Source organism: Ixodes scapularis, unplaced genomic scaffold (genome assembly GCF_016920785.2).
Source record: "Ixodes scapularis isolate PalLabHiFi unplaced genomic scaffold, ASM1692078v2 PGA_scaffold13__105_contigs__length_92229423, whole genome shotgun sequence".
Taxonomy (NCBI): Eukaryota; Metazoa; Arthropoda; class Arachnida; order Ixodida; family Ixodidae; genus Ixodes; species Ixodes scapularis.
The window spans coordinates 33,145,442-33,171,588 of record NW_024609839.1 but is presented as its reverse complement, the minus strand read 5'-3'; the positions used below and the strand labels follow the sequence as shown (position 1 = coordinate 33,171,588).

At 46.9% G+C, this 26,147-nt stretch overlaps 1 protein-coding gene across 1 annotated transcript in view; it reads left to right on the top strand.

Moving 5' to 3' along the window:
• Nucleotides 1-26,147, top strand: part of LOC115309655 — a 35,010-nt gene that overhangs the window by 5,328 nt on the left and 3,535 nt on the right. Inside the window, exons 2-4 of the mRNA XM_042289851.1 lie at nt 7,248-7,353; nt 8,855-8,940; nt 11,808-11,909. Coding sequence (XP_042145785.1) covers nt 7,248-7,353; nt 8,855-8,940; nt 11,808-11,909 — 294 coding nt within the window. The remainder of the gene's footprint in view (nt 1-7,247; nt 7,354-8,854; nt 8,941-11,807; nt 11,910-26,147) is intronic.

Genomic DNA, 26,147 nt, shown 5'->3' with positions numbered 1-26,147 from the left:
AGGAATTTGTCAGTGACGTTTTGGCGAACTTAGGGGCTACTAGAGAAGAGTGTTTTTATAATACTTCTAAGTAGAGAGATATCCCGAGCGTGAGTGGCATTCATGGCCGGCATGGAGTGGGAAAAATTAAAGAAACGGGAATTGTTCCAGCTTTCAGAGGAATTGGGACTTCAAGTAGCAAAAACGACCAAAAAGCAGCAGCTCATTGATATGATTCGTGCATTAGGTTTTTGAAAATGAGGAGATTTTGGAGAGCTGGGAAGAGGTCGAGAAAAGAGCAATCAAACAACAGCAGCAACTCAATTTCAATAAGCGGGAACAGGACTTGAAAGAAAAGGAGATCGAGATTGAGCGTCAAAAACTTGAGGTGGAGCAAAAGAAACTCGACAGCGGGCAGGCTAGCTCAGAGCGCTCAAGTCAAGGGAAAGTCGAGGGTTTCAACATGTCGAAGCTTATGCAGCCTTTCAAAGTAGAAGAGGACATTGGGCTCTTTCTGGCGAACTTTGAGCGTACCTGCGAGAAAATTGGCTTCGGGTGAGAAACTTGGCCACAAAGACTGCTGACGCTCCTCCCGTGTGAGGCCGCGGACGTGGTCGCGCGATTGAGCAGGGAAGACGCCGAAGAGTACAAAAAGGGGACTGTACGATGTAGACACGGTAGTGGCCAAGGCACTAAAAACCGAAGTTCTTACTGAAGATCAGGTGAGCGACCTGCGCAATGTGATCGAGGAATTCGGTAAAGTGTTTTCCGATCGACCTGGTCGTACTGTTCTGGTGTGCCATGACATCGAGCTCACAGACGCACCCCAGTTCGATCGAAAGCATACAGGGTCTCTCCAAGACAACGTGACATACTAGCCCAAGAGATCAGACGCATGCTTGAGCTCGGAGTTATAGAGGCCGCCGAAAGTGACTACACTTCTCCCCTCATACTCGTGGAAGTGCCGGGCAAAAATCCTCGCCCGTGCATCGATTATCGGAGACTAAACGCGATCACCAGAGACCAAACCTACCCCATCCCTAACATAGAGGAGAGGGTGGAGCGTGTAAGTGCAGCCCGGTACATTTCCACATTGGATCTGATTCGCGGGTATTGGCAGGTGACCCTGACGGAACGGGCAGGCCGCTATGCGGCATTTGTTTCACCACTCGGAACGTTCCCTCCACTGATGCTCAGTTTCGGGCTTAAGAACGCCCCATTTTGTTTTTAAAAACTCATGGACAGCGTCCTTTGCGGGATGCAGGGGTTCGCACTGCCATATCTCGACGACATCGCGATTTTTTCGGAAACATGGCAAGAACACGTTTCGCACTTACGTCAAGTGTTTGGTAGGCTACGTGAAGCGGGCCTTACGGTAAAAGCCGAAAAATGTCAGCTGGGGCGTGCTGAGGTGACCTACCTAGGTCACGTCATTGGACAAGGGCGTCGACGACCCTCGGAGATCAAGGTTGCGGCCGTTGACGGTTTCCCGAGACCCGAAACAAAAACGCAGATCCGCTCGTTTTTAGGCCTGACGGGATGCTACCAGCGATATATCGCAAATTATTCTCAGACAGCTAGCCCACTCACAGATGCTCTCAGAAAGCATGAGCCCAACAAGGTCATCTGGGACGAGAAAATGGAGCAGGCTTTCCGAAACCTAAAGACCGCGCTCACACGGCGACCGGTGCTAAGAGCACCTGACTATGCTCAGCCATTTTTCGTCCAGTGCGACGCGAGCGACCGGGGACTGGGTGTGGTTTTATGCCAGAAAATCAAGAACAAGGACCACCCAATCCTCTACGCGAGCCGCAAGCTAACCACAAGGGAGGAGGCGTATAGCGCCTCTGAAAAGGAGTGTGCTTGTTTGGTCTGGGCCGCGCAAAAGTTGTCCTGTTACCTGGCAGGTGCCATGCTCACCTTCGAAACGGACCACTGTCCTCTGACATGGCTGCAGCAGATGTCACCCAAAAACGGACGGCTCCTGCGGTGGAGTTTAGCGTTGCAGGAATTTAACTTCCGCGTAACTTACCAGCGAGGAAAGCTGAATTCTAACGCCGACACCCTAAGTCGCATGCACTAAAAGCGTTCTTAAAAGAGCTTGTAGAGTTTCCAGTGATTGTATTGATTTTGAATTTTGGGCCTTGCTTCGAATGCCACCCGCACTCGGCAGATAGAAAAGTGGAGTTAAGCTTATATCAGTTAAGATATGTAAGATGCGTTTGGGGCTTTTCTTTCCCTTTTCTTGGTAATACCGTTTTGTGCAGCTTCAGAGCGTTTTGTATGCAAGCCAAGTTTTGTTTTTGTAACACGGTTGCTGTTTTTTTTCTTTATTTGTTCATTATAGACCGTTTTACTGAAAGAGGGCAAGAGAGAAAAGGGAAAAGGGCTACTGGCGCTTTCCGCCTTTCTGATTGTGTAGAAAGAGTGAAAGTCCCGGATGAGAGGCTTCGCCGGTGTTGGGTGTCTGCTGTGCGCGAACTTCGTTCGCGCTTTCTTTTTTGTTTTAAACTCGCAAACTTAATTAGAGCCATAGGCTTCGATGGCAACAGTCCCCCGGTCATCGGGACACCATTGCTGGGTCATAGGGTGCACGAATAAACACAGAAAGCATAGAATACTCTCCGAGGACATATGTAGCTTGCAAGGAATCCAGCAAGGCGAGAGCGGCTGCAATGTCTTTGAGCTCCATCGCTTTTCACATGACCCCTGTCTCCGAAGGCAGTGGATTGCGTCCGTAAACCGAAAAGGCGTTTCCTCAACGACATCCTCTCGACTTCGCTCGGAACATTTCGTGAATGGAGCGCGCACCGAACGCTGTACCGCCGATGAACATGGGGTACGCTTGCAATGTGCGTGCGAGTTTTCTCATGATAACTGCTATTTCAGCTTGTAAGATTTCGTAACTGAATTTATCTTAATAGTGATAATTTGCAGTGGTGACTGAATCGATTTTATCATCTACAACACTTAGTTGAAGGCTTATTTCCGCCGCCGGGTGAGGCTGGAAATTGTTGAAAACGTAGTTCTATTGTGTGTGTTTTTTTTTTAATCGCGATTTCCTGTGCGATATTAGAGAGCCGGCAAAAGCTCTCCTTGGAGTGCCCCTGGTGGGTTGTTTCCGTTGACTAAGGCGCTTTGAGGCGCTTGATAGTCGCTGCAGGGAACGTCTCGTGTGTTGCGATCTGTGTTTTCGAGCCCAGTGTGCACGTTTCTTTGTTTGAGTCATGGCATCCGCCAGTGTGGCGACGGGGGGAACAGCGGCAGCGAACGTGCCAGCTATAGAAATTGGAGGTGAGTACACAAAATGTTGCATCAAATTGTAAAGTAATTGTGGCTGCTTCAAGGCTTTCTGCGGTTCGATAAAAGTACATCTAGAGCGTCTTCGTCGTTCATTCACAAGGAAATATAAGAACAGGGACACGAAGATAAAAACAGCACAGCAAGACGATATGTAGCAGCTCCGGGCGTTTACAAAGTTAACTGAGGTTCCCGTTTTGTGTATCGCTTGTTGATTACAACTAAAAGCGGCTACGTTGAAATAGGCCCATTGCAAGCAAAAATGTATAAATGGTTCATCATTTCCAGTCATGCGGAAAGCAATGGAGCTTAAAAACATTCCAGCCGTACTTGCCTTGCCGGATTCCATGCAAGCTACATATAAGCCCTCGGACAGTATTCGACGCTTTCTGTCGTTATTCGTGCACCCTATCACCCAGCAATGGTGTCATGATGACCGGGGGACTGTCGCCATCAAAGACCATGGCTCTAATTAAGTTTGGGAGCTTGAAACGTAGAAGAAAGCGCGAACGAAGTTGGGGCACTGCAGACGCCCAACACCGGCCATGCCTCTCATCCGGGGCTTCCACTCTTTCTACACAATCAGAAAGGGGGAAAGTGCCGGTAGCCCTTTCCCCTTTTCTCTCTTGCTCTCAAAATGGCGCTACCCACGATAAAACGGTCTATAGGAGACGCGGTGTTACTTCAGTAATAGTTGGTGGCTTTATTTTCACGGGAGTCCGGTTTTATTACGTTTTATTGTACTTTAGCCTGATATTTTATGGAGGCTGGTTTCTCGTTATGAAGTTATAGTTCAGTATTGTCGTATCTTGATCGTGACGCACTCACGTTAGAGAAATATATTAGTGACACTGTTCTTTTTTTTCACTTGGCGAATTCCCGGGCGGGGTGGACGCTCGCTTGCTTCCCGTGTTTCGTGTTTTGTGATCCTGGGAGTCGCAAGCTAATCACGTGGTGGAAAAGTGACCCAAGTTGCAGCGCAAGAGCTGGGATCTCAGGAGACGGCACCAGTGCTACGGCTTTCGGCAGAGCAGTTGCAGACCGCTCAACCTCTTGACCGTCTCCCCGTCGGTGGAGAGCTGTTATGAATGGCCGCCGGACCATGTTCACAATGTTTACATCTGGCCGTTTGTTTTCGTCGAGCGCCTCCCGCGGGTTAAAGGTCATCTGACTCAGCGAGCCTGGCGCAAGCATCGCTTCGGAAGCACGCCTGCCCCGCGGACGCACCAAACGGGCGCCGTGATATAGCCTGTCTTTACCGTGTACAGGTCTGGATATAGCCTCCGAAGAGGGAAAACAACGGCTTGGGTTTCACACCAGGGCACGATCCGGGGCGATGAAATCATCAGGACGCCTTCATTCAACGCGTAGAAACGAAGAGTCGAATGTCGGCACGTCACGACTCGGCCCCGGACGGTGTTTTGACCAGCTGCGTGAATTCCAACGAGCCGGTGTTTTGGTGAGATTCTCGGCGCCGTCTAGACCGACGGTGAAGTGTCTACGGCGGCTCAGTGTGCGTAATAATGGAATGTGGGGCGGTGTTTCAACGAGACACCTTTCTGTGATTGGCCGACTATCCGCCGATGTAGGGGTCCCTACCTAGGGACCTAGGGAGAACCAAGTGTTTAAAATGAGCGAACTTTGACAAGCAAATATCTTCTCTGGTCTTGAACCAACTGTACATCATGTAAATAAACAGTGTACATTTCGAGAGAGATCGCGGCTCATCGTTGTTCCCGCTGAGCTCCAGCCCAGTGCCCGGCTCGAGTCGCCCCTCCACCACCACGGACTCCGCTCGGTCAAAACAGCGCGCGGCAATATCCTCGGGAAAATACATACACCATGAAGCACACAGTACAGCGGGAAAAGACGAGAATTCAGCCGCCAGCAGTGCTTGAAACTGCGCCTACGCTGGCTGCGCCTATCGAAATCAGTCCAGTCGGTTAGGGTTAGCAGGGACGCCGGTGAGAGTCCAGTCACAAACCCAGTGACTGCGCTCGACAACGGTTTGTTGCCCCTAGGGTCGAGTGTTTCTGGGAAAGGTGTATAAACATATACAGTTTTTTTTTTAACTTTTCAGATCTGTTTAAAAAAAAAACCGTGAAAGCTACACTGGCGCGGTTTCTGCAGGTGAGTTATATGGCTAGAGAGACATGGGGCTACTCGTAACGAGTAAAATTTGTTAATTAACTTTTTATTTAGTGAAAATGGGCATATGGTTCCAATTAAAAACTTGCTGAGCGTCATCAGTAAATCAACTCCTTTTGGAAAGATAAGCCAGGGGCAGCATTTTACGGTGTTCTGAAAGAACGCTCAGCTTGGACGCGTTTCTATGTTTCGGTTTCTTGTCGGAGCGCATCTCTGCGCCTGCTGTCCTGCTCCTCAGTGGCCAAGACGCGCAACACCACGTGCGGAATACTTCTCTCCATCATATGAGGAAGGCGAGGCGGTGGCTTCGTGCCACAACCATCGGGCAGCAGGACCGCGGGCGCAAAGGTGCACTCCGATAAGAAACCAAAACCTATAGAAACGCCTCCAAACTGAGCATTTTTTCAGAACGCCGTAAAATGCTGCCCCAGCTGCCTTGTATCTTTCCAGAAAAGAGGTGATTGAGTGGTTTTTGATGACGCTAATGCCAGTTTGGAATTCGAATCTAGTATATTTTAACTAATTAAAAATATAATGAACAAAATATGCTTAATTAGCCGACTGATGGTTACGATTAGCCCCTATACTATGTCCCCTGGCCCTATAGCTCACCTGTACAAACCGCATAAATGTAGTTTTCACGGATCTTTTTAAACAAATCTGTAAAGCTTACAAAAAAAAAAAAAAGAAAACTGTATACAACCAAATTACCTTAGGGTGTGAGGTCTCAGAGTGCCCATATACAATTTTTATTTCTTTATTTTTAAATTTTCTTTGGTATGCAGACAAATGTAGCTATGAGTCTGCCCTGGCCAATGATATATGATGTACCTTAGCATGTTGGAACAAAGCTTTATGGTTATGAATATGAGATTTTGAAATTGCGGCGGACTCAAACTGCATTGGGAAACCGCTACGTGCACGCACTCGTAGCAGAGCGTGTTGGATAGAGTACAGTTAAAAACACTGAAAATATACGAGGGACAGACACACAGTTCTTTCTACAAGCAGCGACAATTAAATGATGCCCATCACACTTGGTCACAGAAAATTAAGGGAAGACGAAAATACTAGAAAAAGATACTCGGAAAAGATAAAAATTAAAATAGCTGAATTCAACTTCCTGAAAGGGAAGAAGATGAATATTGGAGGATGCTCTTTTTATGACAACTCTGGTGCTAGGAATTCCAGCTCTGGTGTCGATAACGACAACGAGGGCTTGGAAACATTGTCTGCGGCAGTCTTGGTCTTAAATGCTTCAATTATTTCTCGCCCATAGTTGTCCTTGTGTGAGCCGAGCACGGTAGTGTTTTCATAGCTATAGGGCTGCAATCTTGGCAGGTGCGGGCGTGCACAACAATTGGGTGGTAAGAGTCGTATGACGCCTTGGTAACTTCTAGAAAGCGTTCCTTGAGGAGAACGTTCAGGCATCGTCCTGTCTGGCCGATGTATTGGCTGCCACAACTGAGTGGAATATATTAAATTGTCTGTTCTTGGCATTTAACGTATTTGTTGGAGTGCTTGATCGTGCATTCTGGTTGACGACTTTCATTGTTCACCCTTTGGCATATTTGTTTTAGCTTCAGCCTACATTGGAATACCACCTTCATGTCAAACCGGGCAGCGAGACTCTTCAGGCGGTGGGACGTATTATGCACGTATGGAATGCAAGCCGGGCGTGTGTGGCTGGGTGTTTTGTTGTTCGATGAAGGACGGTTGGTGTCTGTGATGAGTCATTGAAGGGTAGTACGGAGGAGGTCTGCTGGCTTTAGGGATTTTCGGGATCTCTATTGTTGACCTTTCCCCTTCTTTCGTTCCAGATCGACTCCCTGATTGGCATCATCATCTATGCCACGTTCGCGGTTTTCCAGAAGGAGGTCGCGGAGGCCTTTGACGATTTACCCGAGGTTAAGAGCATGGCGGAAGGTAAGCACGCCCCTGTTTTCACTTGTGCGACGAGATTGCTCTTTAGACCATTTCATTGAATGCGCCAGAGGGCTGCGCTTTTAGCCATGGGGCAATTTACATCCCCGTGAACTTCCGATCAAATGAGGACAAACAACCGGCACCACAGCACTGCTTCTTTCAACTTTCATGAAATATTTCATGACTAGTTCACCAAATGATCAGCTAAAGGATTAATTAGCGAGATATTTGTAGGTTTGAAAACACCTGTAAGACGACCAATCTCTTCTTATTTGTTTAATAGAAGAACAGAAATCCCTAAGCTATACAGAACTTGGTGATTTTAACGTTTCAGAAATATTGACAGGCTCGAAAAGCCTGCCGAAATGACGCGACTGGAAGTCTCATGGGGCGGAAGAGACGGCTTGCGTTCGTAAACAGTAAAATGGCCTATACTTTATTTTGCCGCAGCTTGGCAAACAGCGAGCGCTGCGGCCACCTCGAGCCAATCGGATCGACACAGGCGAAGCTTTGTGACAGCTCCTTGCCTATGGGGGACAGCCAAAACACACTGTGTGTTCTCAAAACATTACCCAAAGAAATTTCTTGCAGCAGAGTCGCGTAATCCTCTTTTTTCAAAAATCACCACTTCGAGGTGTTGGGGCAGAAAACGCACGTCCATGCACACCACGGGCGCTGGCACAAGCCAACCATGGAACGCAAACATGTGCTTTCATACCACAACCTCTAGAACCGTGTCTTCAAGATGGGTGGATTGCTGAGAAAGCTTAGCGAGTCGAATGTCGGAGATGTTGAGAGTTACTAGGAGTAACTTGGATTGTATTGCGTTTCTAGTGTTTCAGTGGTTCTTAGTTATATAATATAGGTTATTATTATTATTATTATTATTATTATCATAGATAAAGATACGCCACAAATAATATATTTGTTCGAAAATATTTCGATTTGTGCGTAGTCTTAGCACCTGACTAAGAAAAATAGCGAGCAGAGCCCCCGCAGCCGACTCTAAGCCGGCGATTTTCGTGTGAAAAAAAAAAAAAAAAAAGCTAGATTTTATGTCGCAGATGTGTTTTCTAAATTGCCGGGCCCTTGTGAATCGTCTTGGCACAACAATCAAGGCACGCGCAAAATGCTTCGACAGAAGCCCGGCCGTCAAAGCGGGTTGTGCCGGGGCACCGGTGGCCGAGCGCGTTAACGAACCGCAACTCGGGGCACCTGGCGTCAACGATCGTATGCCTGCACAGCCCAGAGACCCCGTGTTCAATCTCAACTCCTGCACGTTTTGATAGGGACGAGCACCGTTCCAGCGTGTCGTCACGTATCACTACTGCGGTATGCACGGTAAAGACTCCTGGCTGGCGGTGGTGCTGCAGTCTAAATTTATTATCTGCAGGGAAGACACCAGGAACCCACTAGGGACGACTAACTCCTGTTTTCTAAATAAACACGCGTCAGAATTACTCTTTAGGTTGTGCTGACATGATTCTTGCATTCTCTGCAGCTGTTTTTGGCGTATACGTCACTTACACCGTCATCTGCGTCATCGGGCTCATCGTGTCCAGCCTCTGTGTCAGGGGCGCTTACACGGTAAGGCGCCACTTTCCTGCGTTTTGTCGTTCGAGCTTCAGGAAAGCCAGATTTCATAATAATAGTAGGAATTATAATAAAACCCTTGACATTCTTCTTTTTCTTTTTTTCAAAGGGGGAGAACGTCCTGAGTGAAAACCCGGGTGCTGATGCCCAACACACTAACTAAAAACAACATTGTGTGTAAAAAAAAAAAAAGCGTTTGCAGCAGCTTTTTTTTTTTTACGAGGCTTAGAGTAGATAGCGATAGAAGAATACTCCGGACCTAAAACGGGTTAGTGATTTGTTTCTTCTTTTCTTTGAGAAATGAGAGTACCGATAGATGAGTGCTCATGGACACGTAAACAGACTCTTTCAATTAAGAAAAAATATTCCGCAGCTTATACGTTACTCTGCACACCATTCTGAGGTGACAGATTGAAAATTAGGTTATCGGTAAGACTGTGATTTAACATTTGTTTTCTCACGGATGCTCACATTATCGGCATCTAGTTCAATAACATATTTTAGCAATTTAAGCCCATGATTTGTATGAGGTGTTTGAACTCCACGTTTTGCCACGATGAGTGACAGTCTTGATCTCATTTTGTCAAGCATGTGCGAAAAGTGAAGGCGCAAAAAGAAAAAAAAAAGAGATGATTGTTAAGTCACAGTCTGTGCCAGTTGTGACTGCTCTTCCCTCGTTTAGTTAATAGGAACAGGTGTTTCTTTCTCCACTTGGCGGATGGTGATGTCTCATTATTATAAACACCTTCAATCCCCTAAAGATCGTCCAGAATGTGAGTTGTCCATAATGAACAGACAGAATTGCACGTGTTTTCCCATTTTGTCCCTTAGAATGGTGCCCATATAGCGAGGTATCTATATTAACGAGTTCCATATCAACGAGGCATGACTGTACACAGAAAATGAAGAATTTGTGAAAAGTTTGGCATATACTTCGTTTCAGCTTACGTTCAGACGCAACAGACGCTACGAGAGAGTAGGACGAATCAATTAGCGTCAAAAACGCGCATCACGGGGCCTTTTCTTTTTACGATTGGTTGAGCGATGATAGAACACCAACAGACATATGATGAGCGCATTGATGGTGCGCTTTTTATGTCTGATTGGCCCCATCAGCTCGGGTGCGTCTGGACTTGAGGCGAAACGAAGTAGTCAAGCTTTCGGATTTCGTAATCACATCTTCCGATACAAACGTTTCTTGAAACGATGATGGCATCAACCAGAGACGGCTGTGACAAAGGAAACCTAAATGGGCAGAGAAAGAAAAATGACGAGCAGACGTCTGAAGCTATTCTACGGTGCTCCGTGATCTTGTAAACCTCGAGCGTGTCTGCACATCCAAAGCACGGCGGAAGACATGCAGTGCGTGCTGGAGTCCACGCAGGCATTCAAAAGACACCCTGCCGTTTTCGCTTCAGTGAGGGAGTAGTTAGAGTAGATAGCGATAGAAGAATACTCCGGACCTAAAACGGGTTAGTGATTTTTCACCTTTTTCACAGATACGCAAAGTAAAAACCACCAACCACAAAACACGCCCCTCCTCCCCTCCTCAGGAAATATTATGTAGCTCTAAATAGTACACCTACGAAACGACCACAACAAAAGAATCCTGAGAGAACTACTTTGAACTTAATTACTGCAAAACCCGCAGAAAGGGAAACAGGGGAAAATGGGAGACAGGGCAGAAGCATCTCAAACACCACTGCAAGTTATTTTCACTCAGAGTTTTTGGACTCTTTTTGGTCTATATGACGCGATTGCCGACTCTTAGGGTCCCTACATCAGACAGGAGGTCAATAAAATATTTATCTACTGAAACTCCCTAATATTGTTATTGGGCATCGTTACCATATCATTTCATGTAACTATTATAGAACTCAATATATAATTCTCTTTTCCATTCTGTTCTTTGTTATTGTCATCTGGTCTGGGGGACAACTAAAAGTAACTTTAACAGATTGAGGTTAATGAAAAAAACAAAAAGAACAACAAATAAGGATAATTAAAATGTCCCATGCGATCACAGTTCTCTACTTCTCGTCCCTTATTTATAAAGCACAACATACTTGACGTATCTAACATGTACTCTAATAGATTAACTGTCACGTGTCAACCTTTCTTAACGAACATATTACAACTATTTTAGACCTCGCCAAACTTGAAAATATTCTATCATTATATTCCTCACGTCATCGGTATCCATGGCGCGTCCCATCATCTCGAACAAATTTTGGCTTCCAGAGGTTGAGTTACAGTTTACCGTCACTCTTAAACAACATATTTTTTCAAGTTTTTGATTCACCTTCATTAAATGCTCATGCAATCCACACTTTCCTATATTGAGTGAAAACGTTTGTTTCATGTTTGTTATATCTATTGACTCCGGTGTGTTTTTGAAATGTAACCTATTTTCAATGCAACTCATTTTATATGGCATCGTATATAAGTTATCTTCATTGTGTTTTTCTTTCGTGTTTTGAAGTCAGTGTTTGTAATTTTTCATTAAAAACCCGTACAATTCAAACTTTCCGGTTAAAATGAGAATATTTTGCTCGATGTTTGTTCCATTTATCTTTTTCAGTGTGTATTGAAATGCAACTTATTTTATTTTTATATGTCACGTTTCATAAGTTGGTTCCATTGCGTTTTTTTTTTCTTCGTGTTTTTGATGTCAGTGCCGCTCTGTCCTGTGTATTGGGGCAGGGACCCGTAAAGCTGCAAACCTGAAGTTTTTTTCCTGGTCCCCTTGTAACATATGTGTAAAAGCGCTGTGGCAAAATAAACTGATTCTGATTCTGATAGTTATAAGAATGAAAAAAGCTTCAAAGCGCGTTGTGTTATGCCGATTTTTACCTTTGCAGGATCAGCGACACTACATCCTGCCTTACTTAGTGTTTGCAGTCATGGTACTCGTGGTCCAGGCGATCCTTGTCATCTTGTTGATCATCGTAGTCATAGTCAACGTGAGTTGCGTGTAGCCCCGAAGTGTGCCATTGTTGGAGTTGTCCTTGCGACAAATGCTGCGCTTCTGAGACTGGCTTCTTTCCTTGAAAGTTATGCCTCTGTCGCACTGGATAATTTAGTATCCAACTTACCCAAGCTGCCATGTCCATAATTTAGTGTCACTTGAAGAGAGTACACTTCGCTCTTAGTGTCACTCGTGAGGTGTCACACGTTAACTTTTATTGTCGCTCACCGAACTCGCTACACTCGATCCAAGAGACCCCCTGTGTGGCGTCCATACCAGTGTTTCATGAGTAAAGAGAAAACCTAGTAGAAAACTATAAAAAAAGCATAAATAGAATCTAATTTTTAGAGAGTACTATTTGATATTGCTGCGTGCTTACGTAGCAGAGTCGGCAGTGCGTTTGGCTCACACGCAGGTGGTTCCGGTTCGATTCCTGGCACCGCGTGTCGTTTTTTTTTTTTTCTTTCTAAAAGTAGAAGATGCGAGAAGACCGGAGAAAAGTCCAGCTTATTCATGTCCAGAAGGTATAGTTCGAGAAGGATCGAGGCAGAATATTGCAGGTCTCAGGGAAGGCTTAAAAAAAGCTGCGCCGCACCGTACAAGTCAGTCTCGCTCTTGCGCTCGATCGTGCTACTCCGCCGACCTTCGACGTCTGCGACGCTACCTCTTTGTATTGTAGAGCGCAGCTCTCAGGCGCCCGTTTCTGGGTTTCGCGGTGTCGCCGAAAGCGTCGGCGTAACCGCGCTAAATTTAGCGGGAAAAATGACGTCCCATGATTTGGTGTAACGTCACCTGTGAACAAATTCAGTTTCTCCGCTAGATTTGGCGGGAAAATTTACGTCACTTGACCTCAGCAGATATCCAATTCACCGCTAAATGTAGCGTGGAATTGAATTGCTGTTGAGGTCATGTGGCGTCAATTTTTCAGCTAAATTGAGTGGGGAAACTCTGGGAGGAGGGGAGGGTATGAAGGAGGAAAAGGGGGGTTATGGAGGAGGAGGATTGGAGGGTATGCAGGAGGAGGAGGGAAAAGCACGGAGGAGGAGGAGGGTAGGAGGAAGGAAGGAGGAGGAAGAGGAGGGGAGAGGAGGAGGTTGGAAGGAGGAGGAGGGAAATGGAGGAGAGGAGGAGTGGGTACGGAGGATGCGGATGGCCATACCCTCCAATCCGTACCCTCTCCTCTTCTTCCTCAAGAGCTGCGCTCTAATTTCACGCTACAGAGGTTTGTAGACGTCTTTTTTTTTCGTTACAAGTTCGTCAAATTAAATGTTTAGTTTCTGTTCATTCGTCACCTCATCAGCTGTCATTCGTGACATTTTGGTGGAGGTGCGGGATAAGGATGTTCACCACTAATCTTAGAACTCGTCAGCCAAGTCCTATCCCAAGCCCTACAAGAAGACCTCTTTTCGAAGAACCCGAGAATCCAGGAAGCGGTCGCATCATTCTTCACTCGATAGGACAGTGAACTTTACCATTCTTTCGATTTGCCTTGTTTTGTTTCGTGTTGGCATCGGGGTGATACTCTTCTTAAAGGGGGAGAGTTATGACACGCGCTTACGTAGCAGAGTCGACAGCGTGTTTGGCTCACACGCAGGCGGCTCAATTTCGATTCCCGGCACTGCGTGTCGTTTTGTCTTTCTTTATGAAACTAGAAGGATACGACAAGGTTAGGTAATTGTCTATCTTATTCATGTTGAGAATGTATAGTTCGAGAAGGATCGACGCAGATTATTCTAGGCTTCCAGGGAAGGCATAAAAAGCTGCACCGCTCCGTACAAGTCAGTCGCTCTTCCTCTTGATCGTGCAACTCCGGTGGCACAAGTTCGCCAGTTTCTGTTCATTCGTCGCCTCATCATCTGTCATTCGTACCAATAATCACTTGTTTCATGCCAACAAAAAGTAACTTATCATGGAAAAACAAAGGGCTACTCTAGCTCAGCCTTTTTGACCTACACATTGCCACAACCTAGTGTAATCCTTACCTACCCACAGAAACGTGTGCCAGCGCGCACCTTGTACTACAGGCCCCCGCCGCAGCATTTTGTCACGCTATGACTTCACGGCGCTGTACAAAGGCCTTTTTGTTTCCTAAGGTTTCCGCATATCAGTCGAAGGCGCGCAAGGTGCAGTGGCGTTATCTGGTCCTGACCATACCTCGGCATTCTCACTCATGAGTGCGAGCACTCACGATCACTCACGCTCACCATCATATTTGAGGTGATCGTGAGTGAGGCCGCGAGTCTCGAAAAATTGTGAGCGTGAGTGGGAGTGGGATCGTGAGTTATGTGAATTCATGAGTGTGAGTGTGAGTGTGATCGTAAGTTATGTGAACTCATGAGTGTGAACGTGAGTGTGAGTCCTGAGAGCTCATGAGCGTGAGTCTGATTGGGAGTGTGATCGTGAATACTGAAAACTCATGAGTGTGAGTGTGAGTGCGAGTCCTGCGAACACATGAGCGTGAGTTTAATCGTGAGTGTGATCGTGAGTTCTGAAAACCATTGAACGTGAGTTTGAGTCCAGAGAACTCATGAGTTTGAGTGTGAGTTCTGAAAACTGATAAGCGTGAGTTCTGAGGACTCATGAGTGTGAGTGTGAGCTTGAGTTCTAAGTGAAGTACTCATGAGCGGGAGTTTTGCGATCTCTTGAGTGTGATTGTGAGTTTCAAGGCTCATGAGCATGAGCCTGGATCAAGACGTGAGTCTTACCGCTCATTCACACTGGAAGCGGATCCGCGTTCGCAAAGCGGTTGCGAACGCGGTTGTGGTATAAAGATCCAGTACAATTGCACGCGCACTTGATGCCATCGAGTGCGCGTGCAGTTGTACTGGATCTTTATACAACCGCGTTCGCAACCGTTTTGCGAACGGATGTCCGCTTCCAGTGTGAATGAGTGGTTAGGGCAGATATGAGCCCGGTTGTTGCATTAGTCTGCCTGATGAAGTGAGAGCTGCCGGGCCATCTTAGTGTGCGAGGAGACTCCCACTTCGCAACTACTGTGTGGGGCTCAGGGTTGGTTTGGGTGTCGCTCACCTGCTCCTCCGCCATGTAAGCGCGCTGGGTCCTGTGGAGGGTGGAGGAAAGGAGGGGGGTGCTTGCTCTTGCAGGCTCCTCCTCGCCAGCGCCCTCAGCAATGTCTCAACCAGCTGTGGAGGGCAGAGGGAGTATGGGGGAGGGGAGGGGGGGGTCGCTTTCGTCTCTCCTCGGCGTTCGCTCTCCGCTTCTCGGCAGACGGCGAGACGCCAACGGACTGACGGCGCCTCGTGGCGATGCGATAACGCCGGAGTTGGGAAAGCGCTCCAAACGGTTAGCGCTCCTCTCTCTGTGGCATAGAAAGGCTCGTGTGGATTTCGGCTCCTGTTGCCAAGTTGGTGCCGGTGCGCATAGAATTTTATAATTGCGTCAACTATACCGCTCGCACGGTTGCGACAAAATTAAGTGACTCGCTTGATCCTCATCATCACCCAATCGAACAAACAATTTTATCTTTCCGCACACCTCACCGTACTTTTCGCATATGAGTTAACACTCAAAAAGTGCAACAAAGGCGGTGTCATGATAGATCAAAGCTTCGAGTGAGATGTTTTACATTGTGCGATATCGTGCTTGTATGTGTCGTTCGGGGCAAGATAGCACAAGCGCATGATATCCAGCCAGCAATGGCCAGGCGGAGCCACGAGAGTGCTGCATTCAGCTCCACAAGCGGAGGTGCCTCTGTTAATGGGGCGGCCAATCTTCCCGTCAGGCCGTGGCGAGCGGCGGCGACCCTAATTTCAGCAGTTCCTGTGTGCACGTGCGCGCCATGTCCCTGTTTATTTTATGTTTGGAGCATATTCTAGAGTTGTCATTTGAACACCAGTTTGAGTTGTCTTCATCACCTTGTGGGGTCGCTCCATAATAATCGCCGCCCGATCGGTCTGAGAAGACAGCGAGAAGGCAGCGAATGGGTTTACTACACTTCCCGGTTGCCCGTCTTCGAGAGCCGGCAGTCGGACCCGCCGACCATAGTTGTTGCCCGTCGTTCATAGCTCGCAGTCGGAGTCCGTGTCCAGGCCTGCGGATCGTCCTTCCCACGCCAGCGCTGCGTTGGCTAGCTGTTCCGGGCTATCACAGTCAGAGTCTCGCTGCAGAACCACTCCTGGACCGTCATGGCCTATAGGACGAAGGGCTCGCCATTTCCGCCAGTCCTGATCCGAACCTCGCTGGTGGAATGCTCCGGGGATCGACATGGCCCGGACCAGCCAGAACGGCCGTATCGTTCCTGCTCGGCCACAGCCTCGTGCAGCACGCTCTTCCTCTTTCCTCGCCGGCTGGCCCCCGCTCGCGCCTCGCTCGGCCGTCCTCTTCTTCTCCCGACGCCCCCATGGCACTAGAATAAAATGTGGATAATTAGAACCGAACTCTGCATGCTAGAGAACAGTACACAAGCCTGGTGTAAAAAGGCGACAGGCAACAAAGTGCACGTGAGAAGGATATTTACGCTTCGCATGAGCTTTTTCAAAAGAAAACCTTTTGCGTCCTAATTTTTGCACGCCGTCACATTTTTTACCAGACTCAGGATTAAATTTTGTAGCCGAAACAAACAAAGCATTTTTTCTACGAAAATCCACTATTTGAAAACTTGCAGGTTTGGAAGGTTTTGGTTGCGACCGCGCGTGCCGAACGGCTCGCGCGGTCGCGACCAAATGCACGCTTAGAACTACGAGTACCGGAACGGGGCAACGGGCATCTCGCCTGAAGACCTGATCGCCTGATCCTCGATGACACAGCGAACAATCGGCCCGATTTTTCCCACCGTATTTCTCTATGTGGCTGTCTCAGAGACTCGTAAAACAACTTGTTCAATATGTTATTTTGCCGAGTAGTCTGCAAAACGAGTTTGCCAGACCACTTTCCAAACCTGCACATCTATTTTCGTTCAATTCAACAATTAATATAAAATTCACTTACTTGATGCGTCGCACTGCAGTAATCCACTACTGTCGCCGTGTCGCTTCCCAAAATCTTGAAGGGAAGCGGTAAAGTTTGACGCTTGAGTCACCTTCGCGACTGTGGCAGTCTTTCACGCAGCAATAACGACGTTTATTTTTTGGGGAAACTCTACGAGTAGGCGAAATGTCACAGGATTTCGGTGAGGTCATGGAGACGTGAAGTTGAGCTTACTTTTACGAAAAACGGTTCCAAAAAGGCTCACGCCGATCCGAAATGCCACGTTCACCCGCGGTTCCTGAACGCGCCCGCCCGCAGTCCCCGTGCGACCCGGGTCGCCCACCTGTCTCACTCCAATGAATTCACTGGCTCCACGGGATGCGTAGAATTCGCCGTGTGCCGTGCTTACACTGAGAAGTAGAGGACGGCGGCGCGCGGCGCCGCAACGTCGAGGCGCCTGCCCCACGGCCACGGCCGGGTTGCCGGCGCTCCGGCTGGGCGCGACTGCGAGGCGCCAATTGCCCGGGCTTCTCGGGCTTCGTGCATGACGCTGTGCTCCCCTTGCCCTTTGTTTACTCATGCTGCGTTTTTACGTTATTATGGTTGAATGTATGGGCATTTAGAGGGTGGTAAGAACTTCTTGTAAAACAAAAATAATATATTTGAGAATCAACTTTTTACAATTATATTGATTAAATTCTAAAACACTTCTTATCGCTTGAAGGCCTATGACACATATCGCGATGATTCAAGCCCGTAATAAAATTTTACAATGGTGTAGCACAGGGCAAGATTGATCAGCGGGTCGTTGAAGACATGAAGTACGCTACTGCGTTGAATGAATACTTGTCAACCGAGCGACAGAAAACCTATCTTGAACCGATGGCCACAGAAACGACGCAGGTTTGACAATTATGTAACATAAATTATAATATCTCTTGTGAATGTGCAACCAAATGACTAAAAAAACCGTTTGTCATAATTTCTGCCAGTTATGAAAAAAAGAATGCCACTCAACTTCAACTTCCCGAATCTGCTGCCAATTTCCGGGAACTAAATGCGCGAAATAATGTTAAATATTGTGTTTAAGAACACTGACCAGTTCAATTTTGATTGTGCCCGCGTAAGCTGTTGTGGTCGCAAAGCTGTGACACTTCATGTCGTGCAAGCACGCACACTTAAAAGGACCATGAAGACACGTGCACCTTCGATATTTTATTTTACAATTGGAATAGGCTTCCGGCAATCTTGACAAAGTCATAACTAGGGAGGCCGCGAACCACCGTCGGTTCGATATCGAAAGGTTTCGATATTTTCGAACCGAATTGAGGTTCGAAATCGAAATATTTCGATATTTTCAACAATACCGAGGTTCGAATTAGAAAAGTTCGGAACTTTCAAACACCGCGGAGTTTCGCAATCAAAAAGTTCGAAGCTTTTACGGTTTCTTCAAATTCGGATTCGCTTGTTTTGAATATTTCTTTACTTGTTATTTGAGAAATTCGAAGATTTCCAACTTTCCTAACTTGAAATTCGAGAGATTCGAAAATTTAAAACTTCTTAGGATCTAAAGTTAGAAAACTGCGAACATTTCGACTTCTTTGCATCTGAATTTCGAAAATTTGAGGATTTCGAATTTTTCGTTTGATCTGAATTTCGAAAAATTCGAACGTTTCAAATTTTTATAGACATAAAGTTCGAGAAATTCGAAGATTTCGAATTTATTTCTGTACAAAGTTCTAAAGTTCGAAGGATTCAATTTTCTTTTAAGGCTAAGCTCGAAAAGAACTTAGAAGGTTTCGAATTTCTTTAAAGTCCAAGTGCGCAAAGTTCGAAGTCGGGTTTTCATGTTCCTCCACAGTTTCAGTTTCAAATATTGTTTTCACGCCTCAGTGGTTTTCGTGAAATCAGGTTTAGAAAAGTTCGGGTGTGATATTTAGACTGTGCGAAGTTGGTCAGGCAATTAAATGAGACGTCGAGTGTCCCGGATGTACTGGAATATTTGCCAGTGCAGAGCGACGTGTGACCATAGAACAGTGATTGTGACCGCCAGCCCGGGGGGGGGGGGGGGGTAATTAACGTGCATCACGCAGTAGTGATCACACGAACGCAATGCTTAACGATACAGTCGATACTCATCCAGTATGAAACGGCCAGGGGAAGGCAAACGATTGAGGCTCAGAAAAGCTTGAAGCGATCTGGCAAACTGCCTCCCTACCCCCTTGCACGCTGATAGTAATCCGATCGAACGCCGCCCGAGTGACGCTGGCATATAGTAATATTAGTTTGCACATGATGCAAAACCATGATGGAATGAACTTTGAAAGAAAAATTGTACGAAGAAAGAAAAACGAGAGGAGAACGTCTCAAACTCAGCTAGCTCAGGACAACGTCGAGTTTGAGACGTTGTCCTGTCCCATTTTTTCTGTCTTCTTACACTTTTTCTTTCAAATTTCATATCCAGTCTCAGGATTTTGCATCACGATCAACATACACCAGCTCGCCTGCACCTTGGCAATTTTTCAGTTTGTAATTGCTCTAGATGCTTATTTTCCGGGACGGAAGAAACGCCGAGCAAAACGCACAGAAGCCGACACAACTCGAGGTCGAGGAGCGTTCTACCGTACCAGTGACGCCAGAAAAGTAAAAACTGGGGACAAAGAAAAAAAAAAAGAGGGGGGGGGGATTTTGGATTGTTAAAGAAAGCTATACGGGGAAAGACGGTGTGTTCGAGCTTATTTTAATCTGAAATTATTTATGCATATGTATAGCTACTGTCGTCCTACACAGCATTAAAGATCGCGTAGATGGTCGTTGTTAGAAACTCGTCACTACTCGTCACATGCTCAGTGGTTCGGAAGTTCAAAGCTATGTCTTTGCAACCTATATAACAATGCCAATAATAATAATAATAAAAAAATTAAACATAACAATAAATGCGGGAATAAAAAGCTGGCGAGAAAAAAGAAACTATCAAGAATTTGCCGGAAGTGTTGTATTCTTGCAGATTCTGAGGCCCAGAACTACGAAACAGGTTTCTCCTACCAAAATGTTTACAGGCTAAAAGAAACACGTTCCAAAAACGTAAAACGACAAAAAAAAAAGATTTTTTTTTTAATGACGTCTTGAACTTGAACAGTATTACAAACCTTCCCCCATGAGTTAATTTATTCCTCAACGTGAAAAAAACAATAAATAAATCATTTTGTATTCTGCAGATGGCAATAATATGTACTGTCTGTGGTGTTAATTTAAATGCGAGACGAAAACAATTACCGAGTTTAGGGCCTAATCGCCCGTAGATACATGTTTGGACATTTCTTCGAAACTCATCTTGAACAGCAGTATTCTTACCTAAAGACGACACTTACCTAGGCTATACATAGATAAGTCTTAAAAAGTTTAACATCTGTACCATACAGAGCTTCGGCTATAACGTGCTTCAAATATGGAACGAACGACAATTGTCAAAAACCCGTCGTCCTTGCTTGCTCCTTCGGGAATTTATTTCTTTAAAACCAAGCATGCCAGATAATTGAAATAAATGGCATTGTCTTTCGCAAGGAATGCGGCACCGCATGTCGAAATTTGAGAAGAGAAATTACGAATGTACATCGTACGGCTTGAATCCAAATGAAACCGCCCGCCCGTCTTTCGAAGTTCGACGAACTTGAAACTTTTACCCTAAAAGTTCGAAGTTCTTCGAACTTTTGACTTTTCAGGAATCGAAAGTTCGAAAATTTTCGAATTCTTTAGATAAATAAATTCGAAAGTTCTTTGATAGGATGGATGCTTGGGCGAGTTGGTGAACCATACATGACGGTGACAGCGCAGGGAAAACCAACCTCACACCAGACACTCAGGAAGACAAGCGCGTATGCTTGTCTTCCTGAGTGTCTGGTTTGATATTGGTTTTCCCTGCGCTGTCACCGTCAAGTTCGAAAGTTCGAAAATGATCGAATTTCTTAGCGTAGGGAGTTCAAAAGTTCCAAAAGTTTCAACCATTTTAGTGGAAGAAATTCGAAAGTTCGAAAATCATCGATTTTTTAGTCTATCAAGTTCGAAAGTTTGACAAGCATCCAATTTCACAGCGTAATAAGTTCGAGAAGGATATAACTTTTTAGCGTAAAAAGTTCGAAGGTTCGAAAAACATTGCGTTTCTGAACGTGTAAAGTTCGAAATTTCTAAAAGCTTCAAACTTCTTAGTTTAACAAGTTCGAAAATTCGATTTCCGTCGAATTTCTCGATATGTAAAGTCCAAAAGTTTCAAATATTTCGAACCGCTTGAATCGATCATCAAACCTTCGGTTCGAAAGAAGTTCGGGGCATCCCTAGTCATAACTCATAACCTGTACTGACGCTTGTGTGCCGAAGAAATCACTTAAATAGACCCCACCAGTATTCGTACCCGTGGCGACGCCTCGAAAAGGCGGGAAGACCTATTTTCCGTGACGTTCAAGCGTAACATCAGAGTAGGCTCGTAAAGGCCGGTTCACACATCTGCGTTCTAGGGTGCCTTCATGTGCTGCGTTCCGATCTAGAGGAACGACCGAAACGATACGAACGACATGACACCGGGACCACCGTGACACATGATCGCTTGATAAAGCTGCTCTTTGCCATATTTGTCACGTTCTGTTATACGAACAGAATCGTCCCGGTGTGATGTCGTTCGTGTTGTTTCTGTCGCTCGGAACGCAGATGTGTGAACCGGGCTTGAGGTAATAGACCGACCCACCGCCAGTTTCGCTACGCCTCCTCCGGCGCAATGCATTGCAGGAAGAGTAGCCTTTCCGCACGAGGGTCAACGCCGCTGTAGGCTTGCGAGTGTCGATCACGAGCCGTCTCGTGCACTACCACTGCCTCCTGTGAAGTACAACTATATATATGGCTGCGTCACCCACGCTCCAGACGGTTGGTGAGGGGGGAGGGGGTTGTATAAAACGGGAAAAGGTGTTTAATGCCTATGCAGATTGTTATCCTCCAGGAAGGGGGAAAGAAAGATGAGAGAGGGGTTTGGTAAGAATAATTGGCCGCAAATATGCGGAAGAGTGCCAATCAATCAACGTATGTGAGGAAAAAGTTGGAGAGGAAATGTAGAGCGTTGGGCAGATCATAGCTCATGGGAAACAGCGACGCGCGCAATCTAGCTGTTAGTTGTGTCTCTTTCAGGACTCATATGAGTCACACAGGTCTGTCGCGTCGCCGCGAAGCGAAGGTGCGATTACGTTCGCGTTTGACGGCTACCACAATTGTCATTGTGGTAGCCGTGAGAGTGTGGGAGATCGGCCTACTGGTCAAAGCGAACGGCGAGCTCTGGTTTTCATTTTTTGACGGGAGGTGTTTACAGATATTCCGTTTTCCTGTTTGATAACAAGAAACTATTGATATGTCGGCCTGAAATGTTCACTACAGTACACATGGATGAGCACTGTTGAATACTATATAAATAGGATCACGCTTCAAGCGAGAGCTCCAGCACGTAGAATCGGTCAGCTGCCCAATGGCAAAGAAGACGACGTAGGCGATAGATCTCCGCCAGCTCCAACTCTACACACTACAACAATGTAAATACCTTGTTCATCGACTCTTAAAGACTACCGAAACCGACAGGTTTACCTCTACCACATTACTACCTTTTTCGGAAAACTTGCAAGACGAGAATGCAAAACATCAGTTTTGGTATTTTGCGTGTATTGCTGGGCACAAAATAAACCTTACATAATTCTACAAAAAAAAAAAAAAAAGAGCGGTATACGAGGCCACCACCGCGTCGAGAAACACTCCTTTAGAAAAAGTTTGGAACGATTATGCATCTCGCGAGCTTCGAGTGTGCACGCAGCCAAGAGCACGACAGCGAGCAACAATTACGTCCGGCCGTCTGGCTGTCGAGTGCCGAGCCTCGGCTTCATAGGGCAAGCTCCTTACGTAAACAAATAGCCGCTAGACAGGCCGAGCACGCGCCCGTACAGCCAAACGTGTCCAAAAGAACGCCTCGCCGCACGCACCATTTCAGCAACGTAAGCGCACAGCGCACTGCGTACAAAGAGTGAGGAGCATTTGCGCTTGCGCCACCTGCGCCCTGCCCGTAGCGGACACCACCGTAGTGCGCTGCGAACATGCGAAGAACGCGAGACGCCAAGAAGCCGCGTCGATGAAGGAGAGAGAAAGATAAATGTCGTCTAGACGTCCGAGTAAAAACAAAAAAAAAAAAAAAAAAAGAGAAGTGCCGACGAAATGTAGCAAACTCTGTCATGCATCGAATGTCGAAGAAACGGTCTGCCGATGACACATCGCAGTGTCAATGAAACGATCTGTCTATAAAAACTTGTTCGATGAACTGCGCGCCAAGAATGGCGCGGCTTGCCACATAAAAAGTGGCGCACCCTACGTGATCGAGAGCGCGACAAAGAGACACACGGAGACGACCCCAAACCCCCGACCCACTCTAAACCAAATTAAGCAAAGCCATGCCAAACCAATCCAAATGAAACCAATCCAAGTACGGCTGCACGTATCAAGATAATAAATGCTGCCAGTATTTTATAAAGGCCGAGATGACTGAAAAACAATGTCGGCTGATGATTCCTTAAATCGCAGCCTAGTGCGGCAAGCACGGTCGATCAACAAAAGCAGAAGAAGCTCGAGTGAAAAGGAAAACTCGGCCTCCAACGGTCTCTGCTCATAGAACAGCATACGACTGACGGACACCACAGAACTGCGGAACCCCTCACCCAACACATCCAACAGGGATTATGGTGATATTTCAAACCAGACGGACATCACCCTACCTAACAATACCGCCCCCCCCCCCCCCAAAGAAAAAAAAAGGGAAAAAAAATTTGGTCAGTGCATATGTTTATTATATATATGCTGCATAAACTTCCGTAGAATTACGTGTGGGTGGCACGCGAAAAAAGAAACGGCGATGATATATGTATTAATCGTTAATATGTGTACAAATGAGCGAGGTATGCACAGCGAGGCGATGCTCTAATCACTGCGACGTTGTCTGTGTAAGCTGTCGGAAGGCGCGTTTGTGTTTTTTTGCTGCCCCTTGTCAGCAGGCGAAAGTTCAACACACCCAATTTCGTCAGCTTGCATTTAGTTATTTTCGTAACTAATCAGGGTGAACGAGATTTGGTAGAAATGTGCGGAGCATAAACATAGTACATTTCTTTCAAATTGGATAAGCGGTTCAGAAGTTCAGTGTTTTAGGGTAGTTTCCCCGTCGCACGACTCACGCGGAGACAGACCAACGGCTTGCGAGGAACAAAAGAAAAACAAAGAAAACAACCTGTAAGCGTGATGACCTGTGAGTGTGAGGACCTGTGGGTAAGATGAGCGTGAAGACCTGTGTGAGTGTGAGGACCGTGAGGACATGTGAGGACCATGAGGAGCTGTGAGTGTGAGGACCTGTGAGTGCGAGGACCGTGATGACCTGTGAGTGTGAGGACCGTGAGGACCTGTGCGAGTGCGAGGACCGTGAGGACTTGTGAGTGTGAGAACCGTGAGGAGCTGTGAGTGTGAGGACCTGTGAGTGCAAGGACCGTGATGGCCTGTGAGTGTGAGGGCCGTGAGGGCCTGTGTGAGTGTGAGATCCGTGAGGACCTGTGAGTGTGAGGGCCTGTGTGAGTGTGAGATCCGTGAGGACCTGTGAGTGCGAGGACCGTGATGACCTGTGAGTGTGAGGACCGTGAGGACCTGTCAGTGTGATGACCTGTGAGTCTGATGGCCTGTGAGTCTGATGATTTGTGGTGACCTGTGAGCGTGATGGGAGCGTGACGACCGCGATGATGACGGCGAGTGAGTTTTGGTTTTGTGTTGAACCGTGAGGGTGAGTCCGGGTGATGACCCTATTTTGAATAAATCGTGATCGTGAGTGGGCGTGAGTCCTGATTGAGGAAAAAATAGTGATCGTGAGTTTGAGTGAGGACAGCTTAAAATGCCGACCTATGGTCCTGACCTGATATCCTCGCGGGATCTCGTTAGTCAGTGACAGATTGGTCACTAGAGGCGCCGGCTGCTAGCACAGTGACTATTTATGGGTGATCCGAGACGCACCTCATTTTGACGATGGCACAAGAGCAGTCGGGGCTAAAAACGTCCTTGCTCTTCCGTGCCTGAGGAACGCGCTGTTTTGATCTAAACAACCATGAGAGCGATGCCGGTGACTCTCCTTGCTGTAGTCTGCTACTGCAGCCCACTGGAGCCACGCTCCGGCAGGTGTTCTCGAAGAACAGCATGACTAGTCGGATATCACCAGTCGTGCAGACCTTGCGCGAGTTAGGCAGGCTGTGAACCTAGTTTGGGTCGCAGAACGCCTTTGCTGAGCGCCTCCTGCGGCAAAGCGAGGCACTTCATTGGCGACAGCGTCTTCCATAGGGTGGCATTCTTTGGGCAGGTCAGAATTACAGTAGGTCGTGCATATTGCCCTCGATTGGGCAACAACGCTCGATGGCCATTTCTGTTATTTTTTTTTTTTAAGTCGAGCCGAAGAGGTACTGGTTGATTGTGTAACCGCAAACCTCGGATTGTAATATGGAGTCGGCCGCAGCAGCGTGAACCCGAAATCGCCCATGGTCCGAGCAGGAGACCTTTGCTGTGATCATACTGTGGGAAGGCCGCCTGGAAGACCTCCGTAGCGCGAAAACACTGAGAAATCTGCGCGCATATTTGGGTAATTAGTGGGCTCCTTACTTCACCGATCGTCTTCGCCATCATTTCCGAGTGACACTAAATTTCGCCGCGTAGCATTAAAGCACTTCAAGGGATATTGGATACTCTGAAGTGCACTCGCTTGAAGTGACACCAAATGAGTTCGTCTGGCGGGGGTATTATAAATACACATGTTATGTCGCTCCACTGGAAGGTGCGGAAAAATTTGAATGTTGGTTTCGGCATAACCTTGTATTGCAATTTTTTCGATAGCGATCTTTAATTTTAGAGCGCAGCTCTTAGGCGCCTGATTCCGGCCTGAGCGGCGTCGCCCTCGCCGTCGGCCTTGCCGTCGGTGTTGCCGTCGGCGTAACCGCGCGATGACGACGACGGTGAGGATGACGATGACGGTGAGGATGCCGTCTTCCTCATCGTCACCGATGACGTCATACGTGACGTCACTGATGACGTGATTAGTAACGATGACGATAGCGTCATCGCGATGACATCATCCTCATCGTCACTGATGACGTCATCAGTGACGATTGCGATGACGATGAGGATGACTCTAAATTCCCCCCTAAATTAAGCGGAAAAAATTTCCCCTAGCGGAAATAATTTCCCCGCTAAATTTAGCGGAAAAAAAATT